A 12298-nucleotide genomic window follows, 5' to 3' on the forward strand; every position below is an offset into this window, starting at 1 on the left:
ACACGAATTTAGAATCGTTAGTCTTCGCTTAACTTGTGATGTTCAGTGTTGTATTATTAACTTCAGTCTTTGTATTTTATTAATCTCGTGTTCCTAGTCTATTATACATATAATTTTGTTATACAATTGCTTCAATTGTTTTCAATATTTTATTTCTATATATACATATATATATATTTAAAAATATATATAGAAAATAAACATAGAGAAAGAGAGAGATATCCAATTTCCTATAATTAGTTTTTTTTTTTAAATATCCTACATCAAATTTCTCGTTGATTTTTATCGACAACACCAATTAGAAAAAAAGATCAATTTTCTCCTTTTTCCTTTTCTTTTCGATAAAATATATCCTTTTCAATATTTATCCCTTTATCTTTTCTTTATCCCGTTCTACTCTGTCTGTCTGTCTGTCTCTCTCTTCGTTGTTGTGGAAATAAAAATAAATAATCTCGAAGAAAGAGGAAGAAATTATAATAATAATAATAATAATAATAATAAAACAGTTAATAACACGACGAAAGACGCGGCTCCGTAATCAGTCTGTGATATTATTATGACTGGTAACTATTTATCATTCACAATATTCTTCGAAAGTGACGAATTAAGGACGTGTCACGGTAAAGGCAGGCCGAACGTGAAAACTCTACGGTGATTTGTTTTGTTTTTTTTTTTTTTTTTTTTTCTAATCTACGAAATTAATAATATCATCTTTTTCTACTATCTTCTTCTTCCTCCTGAATCTTTCGACTCATCGTACTTCGTTACACTTCGAGAAGAGAAGAGGAACGCGTTGTTGTTGTTCATCGTCACAGTTTTGACTTTTTTTTGTTTGTTATTATTAAAATATATATACTCTCACATCGTGTATTAATATTATATAACATATATATATATATATATAAGAAAAAATCTCTCGATAAATTTGGTTTTTGTAAAAATCTCCTAAGTGAGAAAAGAAAAAAACAAACAAAACTAAAGAAACAGAGAAAGAAAGAAAAGACTGACGAACGTCATCGTTTATCAACAACTAGTCGAAGTTTATTTTTTTAAAAGAAATCACAAACACACACACACACACAGAGTCTTTCGGTGTATATCTAGTGTTATATTTATTGAAATCAGCCAAAATTCCTGTCGCAAACGAGAACGAATACTGCCAGGAAGCGGATACTATCGCTTATCTTGGCGGTGATACCTTCAGTATGGGGCAAATTGGAAATGATGTAAGTTAAATCATCTTTTTCTTTATTCTTTCATAAGAATTATCTTCTATTCTTGTTTTACACATCTTCATCATCATCATCATCATCATCATCATCATCATCATCGTCATAAATTCAATTTTTGTTCAAACGGATATATACAATTATTTATACATTGTAATATATAACAATGTAAGATTGTGTAAATAACTTTAGACCAAAGTTTAGTTTACTCAATGATTTTTGGCTGAACGTTAATCTAATAAAACATACATATATATATATATATATATGTTTTATTTGTCTATGTACATAAATACGTGTCACGCTTTTTCGAGATTTCTACGAACGTGTCTGCTCTCTCCCCCTCTCTCTCTCTCTCTATCTCTCTTTTATTCTTTCTCTCTCGTTATATAGGTTTTATGCTAATTTAGAAAATCGAAACGCCTCGAGCATTCTTGGCGCGGTCACTGGGTTCGGTCAAATAAATTACACCGGTTCACGTTTACGAGTAACTTTGATGGTAGACAAGGTATACTAATACTATTACTAATATTATTACTATTACTACTAACTACTACTACTACTATTATTACGATTAAAACTTTTCTTCTTTTGATTCTTATTCTCGACAATGTATTTTTTGTCTATTTTTTGTGTATATGTGTATATGTGTGTGTGTGTGTGTGTGTGTTAATATTTCAACCTTTCATTTCCTTAATTCACTTTCTTACTTACTTACTTACTTACTTTCTTTCTTTCTTTTTCTTGAAACACGTGCACGCGCATGTGCGGTTGGTTGGTGGTAAATCAATTAGAAATTCCAGACAGTGTGAGAGACAGATTTTTACGAACTCATTGACGAGACACAAAAATTATAACAGAAATAAATCTTAATATAATTTTGACACTGATAATTGATAGAGATAATTTATACGTGAACGATATGAATGAAGAAAAAATAAAAAAGAAAAAACAAGAAATTAATTCAATGGTTCAACTATATCTATTGATCTAATTGTCAAAATAATACATACGTGAGAAATAATTGCATTATTGTCGTCAACGAAGGGTGAAGAATAAAAAAAAAAAAAGTGTTTAAAAAAAATATGTTTATTCAATCAGTGAATTACGAAGAAGAGTGCATGCAACACTTCCACCTGTTGTTAGATCGTTCGATCGAATATCTCGATAAACAGTTGAATTAGAAGTACGTGGATAAAAACACGTATTCTATTACTACTACTATTACTATTACTACTATATTTCATATTTTGTTTGGTTAGATATAATTCCTAGATACGATAATTCCACTCGAGTGAATATGTATGGCATTGAGGGAGGGGAGGGGAGGGGGGGGAGGTGATTAATTTTATTCAAATAAAAATATCTAGACGTGGTTTGGTATATGTATATATATATATATATATATATAGTAAGTTCTCTTTCAACTCGAGCTATCGCAACGAATAAAAGAGAACGAACGAATGAACGAACGAGCAAGTTTTAAATCGTTTTCCTAGTTTCCCTACCCTACCCTACCCCCCTTCCTTTACTTCCCTGCAAACGTCCCTTTCGAATTATTACTTCGAAGCCACCCGTTGCGAAAATTCTAACGAGTCCCAATCGGTCTACCAATGAAAATGATTTTTTCTTTTTGTCTCGTTCCTTTATTGCTCGTAGATTTTTTTTTGGTTGGTGTCTTTTATTAATGTTATACAGTGTAACAAGATATATTCGATTAACCGTATACGACAGTATATTTAAATATTAGTTAGTTTCTTAAACGTACTTTAAAAAAAAAAAAAAAAAGCAAAAAAAAAAAAAAGAAATAGAAAACTTGTCTCGATATATTGCTCGAACAGGTATTATTAATTTTATCGTTAAATTATAGATCGCGAAATCTTACACGGTTAATAACATTCACGCATATCTATCTCGTATTTGAATTTTTTTTTGTTTTTTGTTTTTTTTTTTTTTTTTTTTTTTTAGTGCACAATATTTATGCTCGAACTGTTTGTATTTTATGTGATATAATGTTTTTGTTTTTTTTTTGTTGTTGTTGTTAAATATATTGCAGTAGATTATGCATTTTATCTTTTTTGTATTATCACCCAAAAATTCACGATAATATTTTTTCGTCGAATACTAATATTTAATATCGTTAGTATGCATTTAAATAATTTTCTTATAAATATAAAAAATGTATAAATATACAAAATAAATGTAAATTCAATTATAAAATCAGAATGATGTTTGAAAGTTTTAAAAAAATCAATTCCAAACAGGAGTTGAGTCAAAGAAATAGTTGATTCGTTTTATATTAGGGTTGCATCATTCTTAAAATTGTTATAGCTATCGTCAAAAACAAAATTTAAGTATTATTGTCTAGTCAAAGTGATATAATATAGTCCCATGAAAGAAATCGTTGATGCAGTTTACGTCATTTCTGATGCAACCATATTTTTATTGCCAAGATTATAATCGCAACATGTTTGAAGAATTTTTGGATTTTCTGCTATGACGTTTAGATCGATGATATTCAAATACATGATTGCAACTTATAATGGAATATGATTTCTTTTTTTTCTTTTTTTTTTTACATTTCATATCTTTATCTTTATTACATCATTTTCATATGTTCATATGTTAACTATTTCTACATGTAAATATAACTGTACACAAATCATATGTTTGATTATAGAATTGAAATTAATTATCAAATTAAACACATAATTAAAAAATAAATTTAATAATAATCTTAATAATAAATTAAAAATAATCATTTATTTTGAAAGTATCCTAAGTTCATTTTGTCAGTGGTGTTTGTTTGCTAACTGTAAAAACAACACTTAAAAAAAAAAAAAATCAATTAAATTAATTTTATATATCTATATATAAATTATAATTATAATATAAACAATGCAATAAATAAATATTATAATTTATATATAACTTTTCTTGCATAAATTTAAATATATGTTAAGAGTACACGTTATTCATATTAAAATGTGAATATTTTTTTTTTTTAACAACGATTGAGCCCAATTAAATTGACTTTCCTTTAAACTTTTTTTTTAAAAAGGATTTTAACGACGATTAAATTACTCAATTTCACCATTAACCTATAGTTTACAAGATTTATAGTATCTACGGATATATATATATATATACAAACACAGAGACATATTTTATATAGTTGGACGGTACTTTAGCAATCCATTGGGGACGTTAAGCGACGATTCGTGTTTGGTCACGATCGTGACCAACAATTTTATGCAAGGCACACGAGGCGTGTCGTGTTGTTAGACTATGGTCTAGCACTCTAACGCTTTGTGAATCATTCGATTCCCGTATAAATGTTTAATTATTAATGTTTTGCATTTTTCAAATTTCACAATCACTACTTACAATATTTTTGTTTTTGTTTTTTAAATGATTTGTTTGTCTACTTTCATTTTAAATTCAACGAATCGTAAGACCACATACTCGCTCTATGTTGATTTTTTATTTTTATTTTAATTTTAATAATTTATTTGAAATAATCGACGATAAAAAAAAAGAAAACAAATAAAGAAAATGCTTATTCTACCTGTATTTTTGTTGTTGTTAGTTTTTCTTTTCATTACAAGAATGACGAGAAATTCTTTCGACGATGACAATGAGGACAAAGGAAAAAAAAAAAAAATCCTTAAAGGTTCGAAATAAGTCCCTGTGACATTTATGGCGTCAGATTAGTCGTCTCTTCTCCCTTTTTCTTTTCTCCACTTTTATATGTGTATAAGTATTTGTATACGTATTTATATACGAACTTTAACATCGACAGATGCTACTGCTAACAAACTACTACTGTTCGTCGTTATCCTTGTTTACTTGGTAACTCATCCAAGTTTCTTATATTTGTTGGAGAAAGGGGAAAAGTAAACGTTTCATTTCGTTTCATTTCGTTTCATTTCATTTCATTTCGTTTCGTTTCGTTTCGATTGGATTTGATTCGTTTACGTTTATATTGAAGAAGAAATGATCATCTCTATTTCGTCATATGTAATCGTAAAAATATTCTGACCTCGCAAACGTTTATCTATGTATTTTCTTTGCTCATTTATATACATGTATATATATATATATATATAACACATATACACGTGCTCGTGCACGTTGCTGCTGCTATCTTCTCGTCTCGAATCATTAATTTGAAAAAAAAAAAAAGAGATAGAGAAAGATATAAAGAAAGAAAAGTTCTTACTCTTTATTTCCTTTTTTCTTTTTTTCTTCCCTTCCCTTCCCTTCCCTTTTTTTTTTATTTATCGAAAATAATCATCGCGTTTCTCTTTGGTACTAAAAGATCGTGACCCACTTTTCATATATTTTGTTCAAATTCCAAGTTAATATATATATATATATATATATATATATATATATATATATATATATATATATATATATATATAAATAATTGCCATGATTGTTAACCATCTCGATTTTTTTTTATCGTCATAAACAATATTTTTATTATTAACTTAAACGCATTATAATAAATATTTCGTTAACCAACAACGATGGTGTGAGTAATTGACATTGGAAATGAAATTTTTGATAAGTAAAAATATTATATATGCAACCTCCCTCCCCAGAGTATTTTAATGTCCTTAATAAAAATAAATGTTTTTCTTTTAATAATGTAATAAAATAAATCGAAATTTTATTACATTGATAGTATCTTAATGATATATTTCAATTTTATACTTTTTCTTTTTCTCTTTTATATACATTATAATCTCGTATATGTGTGTTAAAAGGTAGTATGCATAAAGTAAGTAGTTATTACTTTATTTGAAAATCAAGTTAAATATCATCTCTTAATCTTTTATCTTGGATTATCTTTCGAAACGTCGTGAATCGTTGTTTTCTTATTTTCTCAAGAATCACGTTGATTTCCGCGTGCAGCACGCACAAAAATTTACATATTTCCGATTCCTCTCCTTCATTCATGAATCCGGAATTTCTACATAATAATATCCTTAGACGATTTTTTTATTTTATTTTATTTTTTTTTTTTTAAATCCTACGATTAAACGATACCGAATGATAAATTTGTTGACTTTGTTTCTACTATACACCTTTTTTCTTTTTTCTTTTAATACGTTGTTTTTATTATCATCCACATCGGTTCATTGCATTTTTTATTTATTTTTTTTTTTTTTTAAGTTCGACGATGAGAAGTACGAGTTGAAGAAAGTGGTGGAGGATCAAGGGGATCAGTGGAGGAGGGAAAAAGAGAATATACGGTTTACACATCTTCGAAAGATTTATCGAACAAAGTAGCTTTACGATCTCTCCTTTTATTTTTTCTCTCTCTCTCACTCTCTCTCTCTCACTCACGTGTACTATATATTTATATTATATATATAAATGTATATGCATATGTAGTAGTTTATTCCCTCCTTGTTTTTTATTCTTCCCCTTTCTGTTCTCTCTCTCTCTCTCTCTCTCTCTTTCTCTCTGTAGGTCGTAAAATTGTTTTCCAAGACAAAAACCGGTTCTAAAGATCTGGGTTCTGGTTTCCAATGTTGTTTACGTGCGGTCATAGGCCGCCTTCGCTTCTCGAAGAGACCTCGAATGGTCCCCAATGTACATAAGTGAGCAAGTATATATGTATATATGAATATACATAGAGATAGGAGCGCATACAAACATAACTGGTCTTTCTGCAGGTTCCTTGCCTCGACACTCTCGAGCTTGGTTGCTTGGTTGCTTGCTTGCTTGCTTGCCTTTTTTGTATGCCACTGGTAAAACGACATAAAATTATCCTCTTCTCAATGGGAAGACGCAACCAACACAACAAACGTTTCTTCTATTAATTTGATTTTTTTCTTGTCTTCCTCCAGCCTCTCCTCATTTAATTTCTAATCCCGTTTGTATAACGAGATATTAAGATTATTCCTGTTGCTACTGTTGGTTGCTATTATGTTACATAATCATGAAACATTTTACTGATCTCATATCTCATGTCATATTTTATTTATTTTCTTTTTCAACACGTATTTTCGATTTGGTAGGATTAAAAAAAAAAAAAATTCAAAGAACGTGTTGGAGGATGATCCTCTGAAACCTGTTGGTCTGTAGTAGTAGTGGGACGTAAAAGAACACTAAAGGTACGTTGATCAAGCGTGGAAGAAATTCTCGTGGATTCTCGTTCGAACACGTTCGTACAAGTTCGGTTGTTCGTGGACGAAAACAAAATATAAAGAAATGATGGGGAGTTTGGTGGTGTGGTAGTGGTAGTGGTAGTGGTGAGGGGTTTGATAGAGATAGATAGATAGATTGTGAGTGTGTGAAAGAGGGGAATAGATAGGTATATGTGATATAGTTTGGTATGGTCTTCTTTGTCATGTGGCGTTTAGCCAATCGATATGCTGACGACAATGTCGAATGTCGACACCGACCAATACGATGTCAGCAAAAGTATCTCACTTGGCCTAGCTCATCATCATCATCATCATCATCATCATCATCATTATTATTATTATTATAATTATTATTATTATTATCATCATCATCATTCACTGATAAGAAAGGGAGCATCGAACTCGCGAGTTTTCTTTGTTCTCTTTGGTTTTTAAAGTTTTATCATTTCTTCTTCTTTTTATTTTCTATTTCACCTCTTTCGTGTTTTAGAAAAAAAAAAAAAAAAAGAATAATAAAATAGATATTTTGTGCTATTCATTAGTTTATTCTTTTTCTTTTTTTGTTGTCCTACATTTGATCTATTTCTTTCATGAATTTATTTACATACGTACAATGCAGCTGCTGTTTGTTGATTGTACAGACCGTAAGCATTGACACAGATCTCATTTTTTTATTGCACCTTTTGTTAATTTTTGTTCAAAGTTATATGATGATGATGATGATAATAGTTCAAGCTTATTTGTGATAGTTAAGAGATATTTTTAAATTGTTGTACAATATGAAAATATAAAGGTAACTTTGAATAGTTAAATATAATGTCTTTTTATTTTTACCAATTAATTTGTTATCATATTCTTTTTATAACATTCGAATTTCTGTGATTTACGATACTCTTTAAAAAAAAGATTTCATTTTCCAATAAAAAAAAGAAAAAAAAAAAAAAAGAACAATCCTATACATTTTGTTAAAAATATAATTTTATAAGCCACATTGTGTCGTATATCGCTGAGATTTAATTTAATATTATATATAATAATTAAAAAAAAGCCCCGATTACTGATAATTCAAGATAATATTTTATCTATTAAATGATTCTTAATGTATTTGTTTTTAATTATATTGTTTCTTTTTAGTGCAAGTTTCAATTTCTATAATTTAATAATGAAATATATATATATAAAAAAAAAAAATAATCGTGTAGCTTTTTTGTTCAAATTTTTGTAGAATAATTTGCTATCGAGTACGTGTCACGTAAAGTACTTTAAATTACAAAACACATGGCGTTTATTCGAATAAACTTTCTTATTGTCGTAATATACGAAAGATTTTACGCAACATCACTGGTTCTCTGGGTCCTACGAGTAAACGTGCTTTTTTTTTTATTTTTTTTTATTTTTTATTCCTTTTTGACCCTCCGCCCCCGCCTTGTTTCTTCCTCGTTTTTTTTTCCTCGATGATTCTTTCTAACCTATCAAGATAGCCAATGTGTGTTGTGTGTTGTGTGTTTGACATTTCGATCTTCGTGTTTCTCTCTTTTTCTCTATCTCAGAGTTTCTTCTTCTGCTAAGACATATGCGGGCACACCCAGCTGTCCGTAATAATGACTTGTTAGTATATAAAAGCATCGTAAGACCTTGTTACAACCATACTTGCTTTAGAAAATAAGATGTTTCTTTTAATTAATGCTAATCAATGATTATATTCTTTGACTTCGATCTCTGATTTGTTTTCTTTTTTCATTTTTTCTTCCCATAAAAAAAAAACAAATCACACATACAACACACATCAGATTTGTTACCGTTGTGTTGTGTTGTTTTTATAGTCCAAGTCATAAATCGATAAATTAAGATTGAACAAAACAAGTATAATAATACAATTGTTATCAAAAGAACTTGGTACTTTTTGATAATTCGTCGTTCGAGAGGATAAGTGTCAAAGAGATTATAAAAGAACTTTCTTCCTATCGTCAATATGTTTACGCGTTTTGCTTGTTGAATCAACGAGATCGGAAATATCTTTGTCCATGTTTTTCTATACTATTGTTAGAACAATTTTTTTGTACAGGTATAAAAATGATGTTTTCTAGATATTGGAAATATTTTCTCGTCTTGTTATTTTTCTATTTGAGTTTTCACTCATCGTAATAGCATGTTTCGTTGTAACTGAAATGATCCCTCGAAAAAACGACGGCTCTTTAAAATATATCATGGTTTCTATGGAAGTATTTCCACATTTAGTACGGCCAACGCAACGAATATTTTTATGGGTTTTGAAGAAAATTCACTTCACGTGATGATTTTACTACGGTTATTTTGTGAGTAGAATTTCTTTTTTTTCCAATAGAATTCTCATGAAGATTTCTATTTAAAATCGAATCTCAATTTAATGAGGAAAGAAATAAAACATTACTTTTTTTTTCTTTTTTTTTTTTACAATCTTGTAACATTCTATTTCTTGTTAGATTTGTTTGTATCTTTTTTAATTTAAATAATTGTGTCTTAGTATTGTAACATGTTGTTCGTATGACGTTGATAATTTATTTACTTATGTATTCACGAAATTGTTATTCCATTTGTTGATTTGATAATCAATCGCTGCTAAATGACGAATGAGAATTCATTCGAACGATGTAACATGTTTATTTCCATTTTACAATACCAGAGAAACCATTCTACCATCTTCGATGAAAATCTAAGGACGTTGATCGATAAGATTTCTATCTTTGCTAGATAATTATTGTAAACTCGTGTGTATAACGTTCAAATATTATACATTTATTTCTTGAAGTTTAAATCATATTTTAATTATATTTAAAAAAAAGAAACACGATCATTTGATTAAATAATTAATAAATCAATTATTATTTTTTTTTTTTCATTTCAAATATTCATAATCTTACAAAAATAAAATTCTGTTACATTTTATAGATCTCATGTCAATACTGATAACTATCTCACGTATTCAATTTACTATTACAAACACAACAGGAGGAGGCACACACACAATTCCGTAAACATCTCAAAAGGAATTTTCAACGAGAATTTGAAAATGTTTGTCGAGCGAAATGGACAAAATGAGAGAGAGAGAGAGAGAGAGAGAGAGATATCGCGTGTTCCCCGAGGTCAACGTATTTACGCGACTGTTGGTTGGTTGGTTGGTATGCGACAAATAAGAGTTATTCGTTTAGTGATAAAACAGACTTGGTAAATTTCTTTTTTTTAAAAGATGAAAGAGTCTCGAAATAAAGGGAGAGAGGATTTTCAAATCAAATTTTTCCAGTAAATGAATGAATGAATGAATTAACGAATGATGATAATGATGATGATGATAATGGATATTATACCTGAAAACTTTTTAGTATATGTTACGAAGTTACGAATATATGTGTTGGTTTTTTTCTTCAAACGTAAAAATCGTTTAAAGGTACTTCAAGAATTTTGTCAAGGAAATATCTTTTTTTTTTAAGTTTATCAGAATTGTCGATAAAAGTAAATGGAAGGGAAAATAAGAAGAAAAAAAAAAAAAAAGAAGAGAAGTAAAGCTCGTTAATCCTTCTCCATAGATCTCTTATCGCGTGGTTAGAATTTCGAAAAGAAAGGAGAGAAGAGCTTCTTGTGTGTTGAGTGATCGTTCTCGAAGTTACAACTCGTCCTCCCTCCCCCCCCCCCCTGGCTCCACCCTCATCTTCAAAGTTATTCTCGTACGGTAGTTTTGAACGAGGACAAGGAGGTAATGGTATTGGTTAGATGGTAGTAGTGACGATGATGATGATGATGATGATGATGATGGTTAGTTGGTTATGTTGTTGTGATAGTAAGAATCGTGGTGGTAGAAGAAACGCGTGCGTTAAGATGTATATATATATATATATATAGATAGATAGATATATATATGTGAGTGCGTGCGAAACTTTAAAGCAATGTGCCACACGCACGTACGGGCTTTCTGCCAGAATATGTTGCCAAAGGAAAGACGCTTCTTCTCGGAAGGACGGTACTTTGTTGGCGAGCTTTTCCGAAGATGCAGCCAAATTGCCTCCACGAGTTAATTCAGTAACACCTGTCTTCATAGTCAAATCCGTGCCAGCTGATCGAGTTCGTATCTTTTTTCTTTCTAATAGTACATTTTTCTCTCTCTCTCTCTCTCTTTTTAAAAACTTTCTCTTTACAATCCGATCGATTCGATCAATCCTATAAAACAACCCCAATAATTATATTATTATTATTTTTTTTATATACAAATATCCAATCGTTTAGGTTCATCGATAAATTTTTGTATTCTCTTACAAGTATTTGACATTCGATAGAATTTTATTCTAGTCGTCGATCTCGAACGAATAAAATATTTCGATTACCAATCCCACCTACGCGTTTTGTACCAGTAGTGGTGGTGGTGGTGGTGGTGGTGGTTACCTAGGGCCCTCTCCTCCCTCTCCTAAACTTGGATTCGTCGTTTCGTCAGACGGAGAGAAAGTTGGCGCCAAGCTAAGTGCCTTTTGCGTTCGATTCCACGTGCGACGACGTGTTGTGTAGGGTTGGCAACCTGTTACAAGGTTATATTACTCGTGTCGGTCACGGCCACGCGAAAAATTATCCGCTAACTACTTCTCATGTCCTTTTTTTTCTTTCTTCCTTCCTAATAGATTATCAAAGATAATTCGTATCTTAATTAATTAGAATAATTAATTTGACTATGCGCGAATGTGTTCGTATTTTGACAGCACGTGATTTAAAAGACAACTTTTGTTATGTGTGTGTGTGTGTATGTGTAGTTTGCTCGCGTGCAAACTTGACTACTATTCGCGTCATCTTTTTAATACTCTCTCTCTCTCTCTCTTTTTCTCTCTCACGATCTAAACGTGAAAGTTTAAGGTCATTTTTTATTGGCTTAGAACACGCAAAGAT

At 29.8% G+C, this 12298-nt stretch overlaps 1 protein-coding gene across 4 annotated transcripts in view; it reads left to right on the forward strand.

Moving 5' to 3' along the window:
• Positions 1-12298, forward strand: part of Sesn (Sestrin) — a 133692-nt gene that overhangs the window by 112103 nt on the left and 9291 nt on the right. The window contains exon 1 of one of the 4 annotated variants that reach the window (XM_089170880.1): positions 23-1226. The exons of the other annotated variants lie outside the window; for them this stretch is intronic. Within the exon in view, the coding sequence (XP_089027006.1) occupies positions 1206-1226 (21 nt within the window). The 5' untranslated portion in view covers positions 23-1205. Of the gene's footprint in view, positions 1-22; positions 1227-12298 lie in introns of those variants that run through there. 4 annotated transcript variants of the gene reach the window in all.

This window comes from Polistes dominula, unplaced genomic scaffold (genome assembly GCF_049000335.1).
Source record: "Polistes dominula isolate Pdom_NZ unplaced genomic scaffold, Pdom_raw_medaka contig_79, whole genome shotgun sequence".
NCBI classification, from domain to species: domain Eukaryota; kingdom Metazoa; phylum Arthropoda; class Insecta; order Hymenoptera; family Vespidae; genus Polistes; species Polistes dominula.